This window comes from Mauremys mutica, chromosome 1 (assembly GCF_020497125.1).
Source record: "Mauremys mutica isolate MM-2020 ecotype Southern chromosome 1, ASM2049712v1, whole genome shotgun sequence".
NCBI classification, from domain to species: domain Eukaryota; kingdom Metazoa; phylum Chordata; order Testudines; family Geoemydidae; genus Mauremys; species Mauremys mutica.
The window spans coordinates 25,203,820-25,219,015 of record NC_059072.1 but is presented as its reverse complement, the minus strand read 5'-3'; the positions used below and the strand labels follow the sequence as shown (position 1 = coordinate 25,219,015).

The 15,196-nt window shown below is 44.3% G+C and overlaps 1 protein-coding gene across 2 annotated transcripts in view; it reads left to right on the top strand.

The window, feature by feature from the left end:
- The window catches only part of PTPN12 (protein tyrosine phosphatase non-receptor type 12), a 164,284-nt gene that overhangs the window by 108,228 nt on the left and 40,860 nt on the right, over positions 1 to 15,196 (top strand). For both annotated transcript variants that reach the window (XM_044995073.1, XM_044995082.1), the window contains exons 10-11: positions 33 to 110; positions 207 to 305. In XM_044995073.1, the coding sequence (XP_044851008.1) occupies positions 33 to 110; positions 207 to 305 (177 nt within the window). The remainder of the gene's footprint in view (positions 1 to 32; positions 111 to 206; positions 306 to 15,196) is intronic.

Sequence of the window (15,196 nt, the reverse complement as noted above, 5' to 3'; positions counted from 1 at the left end):
GAAAAATAACACTACTTTGCCCTGTATTTCAGAAAATACCAGAAGAGTTCAATGTATTTAATTTAATACAAGATATGAGGACACAAAGGCATTCCGCAGTTCAGACCAAGGTATATTCTTCTGTAGTGTAGACTTGGACTTTATGGTATGTCCTCTTTTAAAAGGATCTTGTACATTAATCATAATCTCTAACATGCATACAACAGGAGCAGTATGAACTTGTCCATCGAGCCATAGCACAACTGTTTGAAAAGCAACTACAGAAATATGAAAGTTGCAAAGACTGGAAGATTGCTGATGGAGTGGTATGTTTTTCTTAGAGATATGGGTTTTCAATTAAAGTTATAGCTTTTACCTGCAGTTTTAAGTTTTACTGTGCATTCAGTCCTTGATCTTGTTTGTCTTTTAAATATTTTTGTGGTGATTGTGGACAGTTGGGCTATGTATATGTCTCTCAGCAGTTAACTTGTGCTCTGCCTGCTATGGCAAATTGATTTTGGAAGCAAAAAGCCACTTATCTATGCTAGACATTTAAAAGGAATTTTTTTTTACTGCTTACCACCAGTGCAACTTCAGCATTACTAGCAAAGGTAGGAGCTCTAGTGTAGACAGGGAACTCTTGGCATTTTAAACAGCCAGTCTGAGAAACTTGCTCTTAGCATGGTTAGTTAAGTGGGTAAAACTCCAGTGGCCAGTTTACACTAAGGGTACGTCTACACTACGGGATTATTCCGAATTTACATAAACCGGTTTAACAAAACAGATTGTATAAAATCGAGTGTGCGCGGCCACACTAAACACATTAAATCGGTGGTGTGCGTCCACGGTCCGAGGCTAGCGTCGATTTCTGGAGCATTGCACTGTGGGTAGCTATTCCGTAGCTATCCCATAGTTCCCGCAGCCTCCCCCGCCCCTTTGAATTTCCGGGTTGAGATCCTAGTGCCTGATGCGGCAAAAATCATTGTCGCGGGTGGTTCTGGGTAAATGTCGTCAGTCACTCCTTCCGCTGGGAAAGCAACGGCAGACAAGCATTTCATGCCTTTTTTCCCTGGATTGCCCTGGAAGATGCCATAGCATGGCAATCATGGAGCCTGTTTCGCCTTTTGTGACTGTCACCGTATGTGTACTAGATGCCGCTCACAGAGGCGATTCAGCAGCGCTACACAGCAGCATGCTTTTGCTTTTGCATGATAGCAGAGATGGTTATCAGCCATATTGTACCATCTACCATACCATAAATTGGTAATAAGATGATCATGGCTACCAGTCCTTTTGCACTGTTCCATTTGCTGCTGTCATAAGTGCCCCTGGCTGCTCTTAGCCAGGGGCGCAAAAGCCAAAATTGGGAATGACTCCCTGAGTCAATCCCTCCTTTTTGGTATCTAAAAATAGAATCAGTCCTGCCTAGAATATGGGCAAGTGTACTAGAGAACCACTGTATCAGAGAACCAGAGAGCACAGCTGCTCTGTGTCAGATCCTGCAGAAATTATGAGCTGTATTCTATTCACAGGGGGTGCTCCTGCAACAACCCCACCTGTTGATTCCATTCTTCCCTCAGCCTTCCTGGGCTACCGTAGCATTGTCCCCCCACTTGTGTGATGAAGTAATAAAGAATGCAGGAATAAGACACAGTGACTTGTTAGTGAGATATGAGTGGAAGGCAGCCTCCAGCTGCTATGATAGTCCAGACAGGACAGTAAGGAGTGTGTAGGAGAGGAGCCCAGCATCCCTCTGCTAGTTCAGGGGCAATTGAATCTTTTCTTTACACATGAAGGGTGGGGGCTGATGGAGCTCAGCCCCCTGTTGCTATGATGACGATGGTTATCAGCCATACTGTACCATCTACCAGGAAAAATTAGGACCAGGCGCCCTTGATCGACCTAACAGATGCTAGTCAGCATGGTTACCAGTCCTTTTGCACTGCCCCATGTGCCAATAGGCTGATGATGAGGACGGATACCAGTCATTTTGTACCATCAGCCATCCATAGCGTGGGGGGAGCAAGGATGTTGGTGTTGAGTGCTGCACCATCGCGTCTATCTGCAGCATTCAGTAAAGATAGGGTGACATGTAAAAGAGTCAAGAGAGGATTGTTTTCCCTTTCACTTCTGGGGGTGGGTGGGGGGGTGCGTAAATTGCCTAGCTATGCCCTGACCCACCGCGGACACTGTTTTTGACCCTAGAAGCATTTGGAGCTCAGCCAAGAATGCAAATGCTTTTCAGCGACTGCAGGAACTGTGGGATAGCTTGAGTCCTCCATGAGCGTCCATTTGATTCTTTGGCTTTCCGTTACGCTTGTCACGCAGCAGTGCGCTGAGTCCCTGCTATGGCATCTGTCGGGAGATATTTAAAAAATGATTTTGAATTTCGTCTTCTGTAACGGAGTACTGATAGAACTGCCCTTTGCCTGCCCTTACAGCGATCACGTCCGCATCGTCCATGCGGGAGCTCTTTCTTTCTTTTGATTTTTAACTGCATCACCACCCGTGCTGATCGGAGCTCCACGCTGGGCAAACAGGAAATATTCAAAAGTTTGCGGGGCTTTTCCTGTCTACCTGGCCACTGCATCCGAGTTCAGATTGCTGTCCAGAGCGGTCAGTGGTGCACTGTGGGATACCGCCCGGAGGCCAATACCGTCGATCTGCGGCCACACTAACCCCAATCCGATATGGTAATACCGATATTAGCGCTACTCCTCTCGTTAGGGAGGAGTACAGAAACCGGTTTAAAGAGCCCTTTATACCGATATAAAGGGCCTCTTAGTGTGGACGGGTGTGGCGTTAAATCGGTTTTACGCTCCTAAAACCGGTTTAAACGCGTAGTGTAGACCAGGCTTAATTCTTTCTTTGGCTGCTACTGGTGGTAACATCAGTAGGAAACAAGGCCTGGCCTACTAGAAATGAACAGTAAAATGATGTGGTGAATAAAACAGTTAAGGAGCAAATTAAATTTTAAATCAAAGCTCTGTCCAAGGAAAAACTTAAAGTGCAATAATTTGTCCTCTGACTAGTTTAATAATTACAAATAAAGGTGGGAATGGAGTAACACTTCAGTAATTTTCAAAACTCTTGAATGGACAAACCAACTTTCCATTTCCCCCGAGCCCCTGTATCTATCTATCTATCTTATCTTATCTTAAAATATGGCAATGTTAAGAGTTTATTGTTTAAACCAGTTAAATGTGGAGATCAGAGTGCTGAGTTAGATTATAGTATTTTCTACGTATCTTAGCAATTCTCACCAGTGTCAGACATTTTTGTTTGGATATGCTTGTATCATCCAGGTGTGGGCCTGGAGAACAAGCCCTGGCCCAGTGAGGAGGGGAAGTCAGGATGGGCGGGACTGGAGAGTGAGCTCACCTCAGGCAGCAGCAGCTCCTGTATCCCGCAGGGCTGGGCCGTGATGACAGAGGAGCAAATGGGCCAAACCCGAATGGTGCTGCGACCCTACACACCAGATTTTTTTTGTTTGTTTGTTTAACACCAGTTTCTTCCTAGTACCATTCAGGTTCTCACACCTCCCTGATAACCTCTTCGCCACATTTTGAAAACCTCTGCTCTGATGGAAATATGCCTGAAAATATTTGGCTCACTTGGAGTTCATAGTTCCCTGATTCCCATCTCAGAAAATTGCCAACTTGGGGACTGACATAGACACTTGAAATGGCAGAGACTCCCCATCTCAGGAAAGGATTCAGAAACTGGAAACATTTGCTCTCTTCCTGAGTTGGTGAGTCTTCCCCAGCTGGCTGTGTATGTCATTTCTGAGCATGCCAATGTTATGCCAAGACCTGGTAGTGTGTGCAGTTTTCGTTCCTGAAACTTAAAGTAGCAACTCTTACAGTTCATACTGTCTACAAGGGAGGACTTGAAAAAGTCCCTTGAGCCACTTATCAGTCAAATCCTCCTCTGGTGAATGAACAGGAACACCACACTCAGAATTTATACACTCACCCTATAAATACATACACATGGATGCCAGCCTTATAAGCTGGGGAGCCCACATTTTCAGGAAATAGGTCCAGCAGAGCTGGCCAGCCAGAAAGAGGATTGCACAAAAGTATTTTGGAGCTCAGGCAGTCTTCCTGGTCTTACTTAGCTTGCTGCATGTGTACTTTCACAAATAATCATAAAGTCAAGTAAAACAACTATAGTACAAAGCACCAGAGGGTCATCCATTTAAGCCTTGTTGAGGGGAGTGCATCAAATCCTGTACATGTTCTGAGCTGGATTAGCACACAGACTAATTGAGAAGAACTTAAATCCATACTGGAGAGTGGATTGCTGCACAGTGATGGGGTACACATCAGATACCAGACCTTAGATGACTTCTCATTCAGATGGAAAAAACTGAGGCTTATGTGTTCCCATCTCTTCAATAAATTCCCAATGAGTAGAAGGTGTAGAGAGCAAAGGTTGTATTTGATCCTTATTACTCCAGAGGACTTGGTTCTCAGGTATCAACATGAAATTATCTCAGAGTTTGGACCTGTTGCACGACAGTATCCCAGCCATGTTCAGGCTTAAGGATCTGGCTTTTTAAGGTTGGGCCTTCTTGAAAGTCTCCCCAACGTTCTTCCTTCCTGGAAAAAGGACTTGTGTCATTCTGTTGTTAACTTACTATTTATATACATATACTTGTATATTATAAAACTTAGTAGCACCTATTTATCAGAGAGTGTGTGCGTGTCTGTTAGGTGCTGTACAAATTAATCAGAAGTTATGGTTTCTGACCTTAGAGCTTGGTCTAATTGGATAAGATTCAATAAAGTTGTCATAATAAATAGGATGGAATAGTGAGGGATGAGGATAATAGTGGTGGGAATATATGGTTACATAAGCTATGTACAATCCAGTTCTGAATCACATAAAGTTGTTAATCATGAAAAAAACAAAGTACACCTCTGCAGTCCCATCTGTCTAGGTCAGTGTTTTCTTGCTGGTGCAGAACCAAACAGGTCTCAAAGCATACTGCAGTTCGAGTTTCTTCAGGAGGGTTTTGAGAAGGTTCTTATAATTTAATGCCCTTTGGGTTCAGGCATTTGCTCTTAGTGTGCTCAACGAGTAGCCAGTATGGGCTCAGCCTTTGCTGATAAGTTTCTTTAAGGCAGTCTTCTGCCTCATCCACTTAAATCAACAGTCTCTCCCTGTAGCCTGTACCTAGTCTATAACCCTCTGACTCCCTTGAGTCACTAAAATTCATTCTTCTTTACATCTTGTTTTTTGAAGTTTCTTTTCCCATGGCCGTTAGGGAGTCAGATTAGAACTGCTATTCATTTTCCACAAGGATATAGTAATTGTCTTGGTTTTCTCCCAAAGTTGGTCACTTTTTTTACCTTAACCAGGAGCTCTCCCTCCCTAACCTCTGTCCTAACATGGGGCAGATTGACATCCTGCAGTATTTCCCAGGAAAGTGGTTTCCAAACTGGGATTCGTGAAATGTTACAGGGGGTTCTCAGGGGGGAATTCCCTAATGGCGGACAGAGCTGTCCCTAGGGACCCCAAGCAGCTCAGGACCAGCAGCCCGGAGCCCCTGGACTTCCAAGAATAAGCAGATCAAAGCAAGCATATCTATCATACTGAGGAGATTTTAAACTTCAGGACTCCTTATAAGAAGTGAAAAGGCAGGTGGATATTTTTTGCTGTTTTTAAAATTAAATAGGCAGCTAGTATTTGTTTTTTAAATTATTATAAAAAATTTAAGCTTTATTGTAACATACATTGTTTGCCTGGACTGCTCAAGACCTGAATGCTTGTGTAGTAGGAACGATTTGAGTTGGCTTCTTAAATACCTTCATGCTGTTTCACATCTGATACTCCTTGATGAAACATAGGAGCCTTGTCTTATAACAGGCTTATTCAAAGTGATACAAGCTACGAAAGTAAGATCTTGGAAGAGTGTTGCCGTTTTCATAATGTAATAAAAATACTGTAATGATAAAAATTAATAATAGTGTGTAATAAGCATGTCAAAAACAAATTTTATATTTCCAAGATGAATGCTTTTATAATTTATACTCGGGTAAAGGAGAAAATCCCTGGAACTACTAATTCTTAGGAGGGGGTTCGCGAGACTTGACATTTTAGTGAAAGAGGTTCACAGGTTGTTAAAGTTTGGGAACCACTGATGTAGGGTGACCAGCTGTCCCGTTTCTAAAGGGACAGTCCCGTATTTTAGCCCTCCCGCAGGTGTCCTGACTTTTTCTTTAAAATGGGCAAATTGTCCCGTATTTTCTGTCTCCCCCGCACCAGTACTGGTGGGTCCTGCTGCTGGCTGGATCCCTGCTTGCCACCCATCCACCAGCAGTGAGGGGGGAGGGCATACAGTGGCTGACAATGGGGGAGAGTGTGCAAGGCTGGTGGTGGGGCAAAGATGCAATGTGCGGGACTGGCTGCTCCCTCTGCTGCTGCATCAGTGCAGCCCCCGCTGCATGCCGGCTCTTGGCCAGCAGGGCCCCGTCCCATTTCCAGCTGGCACTGGCTGCACGTTGTGGTGGCTAGTGAGTGCGGGCAGGTAACAGGCAGCAGCCAGTTAGGTGTTACCTCTGCTGCCCACCCATCGGCCCTTTACATGCTCCCTCTTTCACTGTCCTCTCTCTGCTTTGCCCCTTCGCCCACCGAGCCCCACTGCTCCTCCGTACCTCCCCCTGCCCCTCCGGTGGGGTGCATTCCACTCCCTGTGCTATGGGGAGAACCAGCCCCTGGTCAGAGTGCTCAGCTCACCAACAGCCTGGCTGGCAGGCTTCTTCCTTCCTCACTGTCTCTGGCTGGGCTGGTTCCCTGGGAAAGCCCAAGACCCTCCAGGCTGGGCGCTGGCCAGGAGGAGCCAAGCCCTGCATGTGCCAAAGCCCCACACAGCGCTGGCATGGGGAAGCCTCTGCACCCCTCGGTTAAGCTCTGGAGGCAGGGGGAGGGAAGGATTTCCAGCCAGTTCCGCCCCAAACCTGTAGGCTCCACAGCAGCCCTGGAGCAGGGGCTTAGCACCCTCTTCCCCTGTGCCCCACCTACCTCACCCTGGATCCTGCCCCCAGGGAGTGCGGGGCTGCTCTATCTCCTAGGCACCCTTCTCTGCTGAGCCACCGCTCTGGTCGGGTTTGCTAAAGCTCCTGCAGTCAGGTTCCCTGGGCTTCGATGCACAGTGCAGCCTTAGGGTTTAACCCCTTCCCAAGGCCAATTTGGGGGGGAAGCTGGTACAAATTACCGGGGCCTGGTGGTCTGGAAAGGGGCCCAGCTCCGTCGGCCCTGTTTAGCTAGTCCGCCCTTACTGGGGGGCCTGAATTTTTTTTTTCACGGGGCCCGAACCCGCCTTTGGTGGCCCTGCCCCTTCCTGCCTGCACTGTACCTGGATGTGGCTAGGTTATGTAGTTGGCCAACAGCGGCCAGGAAGGAGCAAGCTACTTCCAGCCACACGGCTTGGGGTGTGGAGGGGGGAAGAGATGAGCTCTGCAAACACGGGGGGCCAGGTCATCCCTTCCCCCGCCCTGCTCCCCTGCAGCCGGAAGCAGCTCCCATCCCTTTCCTCCCACACACTGCCAAAAGGCTGCTGCTGGCCACATTCTGGTGTGAACCCTGGCAGAAATCTGGGGAGGGGGGGAATGTGACCCTGCGTGCCCTCCACGTGTTGCCTCCGGAAGAGATGGTGCCAGGAGAGGCAGGTCAGTCCTGGGTGCCCAGCCAGGCATGAAGGGCAGAGAGTGCTGGGCAGGGAGGGTCAGGTAGGTTGGTCACCCCCTGCCGAGTGTGAGTGTGTGAGGAGGTAAGGGGGTGTGTCTCACCCCTCCCCATGTGAACCCTAAAGCCTTAAAGATAAGAAGGTAAATAAGAAAATATTATGTAGTTGGATTCTTTTTTTCAACAGGAGACTCAGTCAACTTGATGTTAATTTGAATGTTTGTACTGCATAGTTCTGTAAATCTTCCCCACCTTCTTTCCCAGTCTACTTTTTGTCATATCTACCTGATCATAGCTGGCCCCTCTTGGGACGATCTTGGATCTGCACTGTTTGTGGGAACAATCTTGAAAAATAAATTTCATATCTTATACTTATTTTCCAGCACAGTACATCCATCCAATCAGGTACCACCTGTTATAGTGTAGGAAAAAGGGTAGGATAAGATGACCATTTTTTAGAATGCATTACTTGGGGATCCAGTGCCCTAGCAAGGATGGGTTTGGGGTGTTATGGGTGTCTACTGCTGGAGTGACATCTTAAGGAGAAACAACCCGGTCTGCTCTGGCTATGTCTAAGGAAAATTGGCAGGTAATAGAAATTTGTTCCTTTTTTTAAAATGTTTTTACTAGTTTATTGTCTTGCAATATGGGCTTTGAGCTGTTTTGGTTAGGGTTCATTGTTCTTAATTGTACCTAAATTGTCTCTTAATATAAAAGTACCTACAGTCAAGGATAGGTACTTCTGGTGTGTCAGTATATTCCTGTGCAGATTTGAGATGCTTCAGATGAAACTGAGAGGATACCTAGCAGTGTCGTGGAAACAATATTCTCAGCATCTGATGGAAATTCTACCTCTTGTAGTCCCAGCAGCTGGAGTATAGAAATGCAAGGCAGCCGTAGACGTTTCTTGCCTTCTCATACACAGGGGTCACTGTAGTATTTGCATGTTGTGTGAATGTGCATAGAAGCAGGAGACGTAAGCAAAGGGGTGGGTGAATGTTCTGATGTTTAGTCAATTGGGCTAAATTCCTTGATTCATTACATTCGGATTGTGAGATGAGTTACTGTCTGAGAATCATGCTGACATAGCAATAAGAAATTTGTGTCTGTGGATAATTCTGAATCTACCAGTTCAGCCAGGGAAATGAATAGTCATCCTAGAGAGAATATTTAAATGAGATTTTAGGGAAGATAACCAGATAAACATACAGTATAGAAGAAAAGCTCTAATTGTATTACAAAAACTTTTGTGCCAGTCAAGTGTCACTTTCTTTCACCTGCTAAGGAGACAATTGTCGTATTGTTCCGACAATGGCATTCCATTCATTTTGAATACCAGTACTTAAAGGATCTGATTAAACTGAAGACTCCTAGATTGATTTATATTACAGTTGCATCTGTAACACATTCGGGGTACTGCACACATAGATAGGGTCTAAGTCTTCCTAATTAAGAGCTGTTCAATAGAAATTACATTTATCTGAATAAAATTGTACCTACTTTTAACATCTAAGATTACTGTTACTAAGAGGACATTTTTTTCCCCCCATAGTTCACTTTTTCATTAGACAAGACTGTTTTATTGGACAGTAGCATGTGTGCATGTCCTTCCTAGGCTATGGAAAAGTGTTAACCAGAAACATGAGCAGTAAAAATTAAACTGGAAATGGCAGCAGGGAGGTTTGAGGTGTGCTGGTATATATTTTTTTTATATTAAAATACTCTCTGGGAGTCTTTTTCATAAGCCCCCATCAGAATTAATATATTTTCAAAAATGAAAACATTTGTTTTTTGAGTTGAAATCCTGTTGCAGCCGTTGGTTCAGTGTTTTCTTTTCTTTGGGATCTTAAATATCACGTCAATATAGTGTCGTCGATCTGTTCAACAGAATCAGCCTGGCTGGCCAGCTTCTTCAGAGATCTCCTACAGCTCTCATTCAGCAGCTCCCTGCAGCAGGGAGGTGAGAAAAAAGGGTTGGGGGGTAGACCTAAATGTGTTTGGTGTTCCTTGGGACCTACCAACGCCACTCTGCTGGAAAGACTCTTCATAAATCCTTCATTAGTCCTGCCATGAGTGCAGGGGACTGGACTAGATCAGTGGTTTTCAAACTGCAGGTTGTGACCCAGTACTGGGTCGTGGAATGTAAGGCATTGGATCGTGGCGGTGGTGCTGCCCAGCTAAAGAGGCTAGTCCCTACCTATTCTGACACCGCGCTGCGCCCCAGAAGCTGCCAGCAGGCGGGAGAGCTATGGGGCTCTGCACACTGCCCCTGCCTTGAGTACTGGCTCCACACTCCCATTGGCTGGTTCCTGGCCAATGGAAGCCAAGTGGGACGGTGCCTGTGGGCAAGAGCCATGTGGAGCCACTTGCACGCCTCCACCTAGAAGCCGGACCTGCTGCTGGCGACTTCCAGGGTACAGTGTGGTCCACGGTGCTGGGATAGGCAGGAAGCCTACCTTAACACTCCTGCTGCACTGCTCACCGGGAGCCGCCCGAGGTAAGCCTGTGCCCCAATCCCCTGCCCCAGCTCTTAGCCCTCCAAACCCAGAACCCCTTCCTGCACCCCAAACTCCTCATCCCCGGCCCCAGCCCAGAGCCTGCACCCCCCAACCCAGAGCCCTGACCCCCTCCTGCACCCCAGCCCAGAGCCCCCTCCCACACCCTGAACCCCTCATTCCCGACCTCCACCCTGCAGCCCTCACCCCCACGCCTCAATCCTCTGCCCCAGCCCTGAGCCCCTCCCACACCCCAAACCTCTCATCCCCAGCTCTGTTGGGTCACGGGCATCAACAATTTTCTTCAACTGGGTCGCCAGAAAAAAAGTTGGAAAACCACTGGACTAGATGATCTCTCGAGGTCCCTTCCAGTCCTATGATTTTATGATAAACAGAAGGTGAATACATTTTTTAATATATATGCATGTGCCTTTTAATGTTCAGTTAGAAACTTGATTTATTTTAAATGTAATCAATTTTTAAAAATCCATTTGACAGTGTCCTTTTACTTTCTTTTTTTTTTAAGTACTGTGCATTAAAAATGTTTAAAGGTATAACTCAATGTGATCCAGTGTCCCTAGGGCAGCCCTCACTGGAAATGCAAAGGGCAGGGCAGGATGCGAAAGGGAGAGCAGACACTCCCAAAACTGGTGGTTAACACTGAAGTTAAACTCTTCAACCAGTCACAAACTGTGCTCCTGATCCCCCACACTGGTTATCAAGAAGCTAAAAAGGAAATCACACAGCCCCCTTTATTGCATTCCAGTTCTCTGGCTCCCAATCAGCATATAGGTCCAGTGCAGTGAGAAGTTATTTAAAAAGCTCTGCTCACATATACAAAATGTTCTTCTGCACCCCAAAGGTCCCGCCACGTTGCCAGGTGGGTATTAGGTTAGATATTACCCAAAATATCATGCTGCCAGCCAGTCCTTTAGTGTCTAGAACTAAAGGTTTATAATAAAAGAAAAAATAAGAGATTTGTTAAATGGTAAAGCAATCAAGTACATACAGACTTCAAAGTCCATATTTCAGGTGCTTAGCGGTATTGGTGAGTTTGTTGGCTTGGCTTGAAAGTCCTTCTGAAACACATCCATTGCTTCGATGGGTCATTCATTCAGTCCTTCTGTTCAGAGCTTCAGTTTGTAGAAAACTGAGGTAAGAAGCAGGACTGAAGACAAAATGGAGATGATGCAGCAGCCCTTTATGTTCCTTTTGCCATGTGGCTTGTACTTCCTGTGTCCCAAACACAAGCTTCACAGTACATGGGCATGGAAAAGCCTTAAAGTTCTGTCCACAAGCATGCCCCTGCAAATCCTGTTGAGTCATAAGGTATGTCCCCTGACTCCTTTCAATGGTGACCTTGATGGGCCATCAAACAGGCTAGGCAGTGCTGATGCCAGTCTGCATGGGAGTGTCACCCAGAAACACAGCAGAAGTTTTGAAATACAGATATACCATACATATCAATAACTCATAACACAAAGGTATGATACAAACCTATAAACAAGATTATCATACTTGGCAATTTATAACATTTTCACATGGCATATCTGGTCAGATTTCTTGCAATTTTAGAATATTGGTATCAGCAATATTATAAAGTCTCCCATATTTCATGGGACTTAATCCTTTGTCATGTTTTATCAACATTAGCCACTAATGCAAGGTCTGTTCTACTAAGTAGATTGGTTCCTGTTGCATAACATGATCCTACCATTTCCTCTTCAGGTTTCTCTTGCATGTCTTCCTGTGAAAATTATATAATACAATTATGTAATAACTTACATGTTCAAAGTGCTACAGAAACTTAAACTATGTGTTGTTGAGTCCTGGGTACCTGATACTGCACCTCTTTAATGTTTGGCAATTCTCAGTAAGAGGCCTCACCTCTGGAATTTTCTTCTGTTTGGACAGATATAATTTTTTGACATGTGGGGCACTGTGTAAAGCTTATTGCTCTTCAGAGGCTTTACCTTATTGGTTATATTGGTATCTTTTTGTTTCTTTTTTAACCTTTTGGTTTAAAAGATAAATTGCTACTTAAGGGAAGCATGTCAAACTTGTAGGATGTTCTGTGGCTCCTGTTGTGCTTTATGATGAGTACAAAAGAAATATCTGTTACTTACAACAGGGTCCATGAAAGAGTGACTACTGGGGAAGACTGAATAAACTCAGTAATCCTTAACAAACACATGCAGCTTCTGACTCAAACTATATATTTGAACTGTTGGGTTCAAAAGAAACTTGTGTTTTATATTCCTGGTCAGGAAGCTTTAAATTGTTTACTTGTAATGCAGTGCTCCTAGGAATTCTTGCTGTAAAATCGTGAAACTCTGCTGCTTGAGCTAAAAGACACAAGTTTGCTAGCTCAAAGCCACGCGCACATTCATAGACCTCTGTGGTACAGACACTGGGGAGGAGCAGAGAACCACACTGTAAGTGTGGGTTACAGCTGAATTATGAAGAGGTCTTGCAAAATAAGGTAGAGGTCCTGTGGAAATAGTATGTCATCATGTAATTAGACATATATCCTGCGTCTGTAAAAGGGATCTGAATTAAGTTTGCACAGGCAATCTTAGTTCTTGCATTTCCTAACCTTTTTGTGTGCTTGAGTTTGCAGCCTTAACATTTTTAACATAGCTTTTTGTATGTAGTTAAAATATAGCAACAAATACATGGCTACAGTCTACTTAGACTAGAGCAAAGATCATATAACATGTCTTCACTGTCAGTCTCAAATCTTCATCCTAGCTGACTTCTGTTAGATGTTTAGCTAAATAAGTTACCCATTAAATAATGGTTTGTTTACATTTAGTGCTCATTTTCTCTAGATAAAACACTGGTGTTTGGATACATTTCCCAAAGGAAATTTATACGGTTTGTGTCTTGACTACAGTTCCTAGGCTGAGATCTGAAAAGATCTGTTCCCTGAACGTCAGTATGAAAATACTTTAACAAAGCATCCAATAATTCTGAATTATCACCATTTAGATTTAATCTGAATACTTGTTGCTGTAGCAAATCTCTTTGATCAGGACGGTAGATTCTGCATTCCCTTCAGAATTCCGATTTAGGCTGTTCCTTAGATCCAGAATGGGGCACACATCTCATGTGAAAACCACCTGGTGTTTTACCACTGCAGTGCTGATAACTATCTTCTGGTAGGCAAGAGCCCTACCACAATAGGAGAGAGTGAGGAGTATCTTCAAAATAGCAGTGGGTTGCCATTGGGCCAGATTCATAGATTCATAGACTCTAGGACTGGACGGGACCTTGAGAGGTCATTGAGTCCAGTCCCCTGCCCTCATGGCAGGACCAAATACTGTCTAGACCATCCCTGATAGACATTTATCTAACCTACTCTTAAATATCTCCAGAGATGGAGATTCCACAACCTCTCTAGGCAGTTTATTCCAATGTTTAACCACCCTGACTGGTAGGAACTTTTTCCTAATGTCCAACCTAAACCTCCCTTGCTGCAGTTTAAATCCTTTGCTTCTTGTTCTATCCTTAGAGGCTAAGATGAACAAGTTTTCTCCCACCTCCTTATGACACCCTTTTAGATACCTGAAAACTGCTATCGTGTCCCCTCTCAGTCTTCTCTTTTCCAAACTAAACAAACCCAATTCTTTCAGCCTTCCTTCATAGATCATGTTCTCTAGACCTTTAATCATTCTTGTTGCTCTTCTCTGGACCCTCTCCAATTTCTCCACATATTTCTTGAAATGCGGTGCCCAGAACTGGACACAATACTTCAGGTGAGGCCTGACCAGCGCAGAGTAGAGCGGAAGACACACCTGTTAATCTTTGAGATCTTTGTCTCATTCAATAACCAGCATACTGGTTCATGAATATATTATTGGTTTTTAAATCAATTGCTAGACTAGAGGCTGGTGGGCTAATATTCTTTGTCCTTCTTGTTTTGAGGCAGATTCTCTTCTTTAAACTTGTCTGCTGCTGGACAGTGCAATAACATCTGTCTAGGGAAGCAGGCAAGTGGTTGGTTGAGGCCAATAATCTGTGATTAGGAAGGCTAGGGTTTTCTCTTAATACCTCCATCTGTGCTGCTCTTTGGAGGATGAAGTTAATGGAACTAGGTTTAATTTAGATTTAGCTTTAATTTGGAAATGCAAGCTTCCCAACATTCTCACCAGTAGGGCTGTCTCTTGCTGGGGGTGGAGGTAGGGGCTCAATCAGGTGTCAGTCCTTGTGCTCTCTTCTGGGGTTGATACCAAAGGTACTGCTTAGAAGTCAGGTATTCTAGTTGACAGGCAACCACATTATAAAAGACTGTCAACTACTTAGTGTAAATAGGCCAAACGCTGTCAGAAGGCAACAGTAAGTCACATGTGCCCTGGATCACATCTGACTGATAAGCTAGGAGTGATAGGCATGTCAGTTGAAATTAATGCCATGTTTCTGGGAATAAATTACTTGTTTCTGAGATCCTGGCAATGCCTGTTTTGCAAATTGTCTTTTTAAAGATATTTCAAAGTTAGCTCCAAGAAGATATCTTTTTCAAAAATATTGTGTATTCCATTTTTAATAGTACTATCTTCTGAACTTGCCTTCAGAATTGTTATACACGTTTAAGGTAACTGTGTGCATGAAAACTAATATTGGCTTTGTCTGTACCTGGTGCAGTTCTAGTTAGTTAACCTGAATATGAAATTTCTTTTAAAAAAAAAAAAAAGTGTCAGGGTGGTGGGGGGGCCAGACATGGATGGACATTTTCCTTCTGCAGTGGCTTGCTGTGTAAGGCAGGAGAATCTCTCTTCAACTTTATTTTTAAATACAAAGGGGTACTGTCAACTTGAAAACTAGTCATTTTAGGGAAAATGCATTATCTTGTATACTACTCCCTCCTATTGAATCCCTTTTCCAATTTGTGTTTTCCTTTTGTGGTTTGAAAGATACATTTCCCCCAAGATGGGAAACTGATTGTACAAAGGAAACAGTGAGACTCATTGTACACACAGTGCTGTCAAATACTTAAAGTAAACAATATAAAAATACTTTGTTACTAAAGT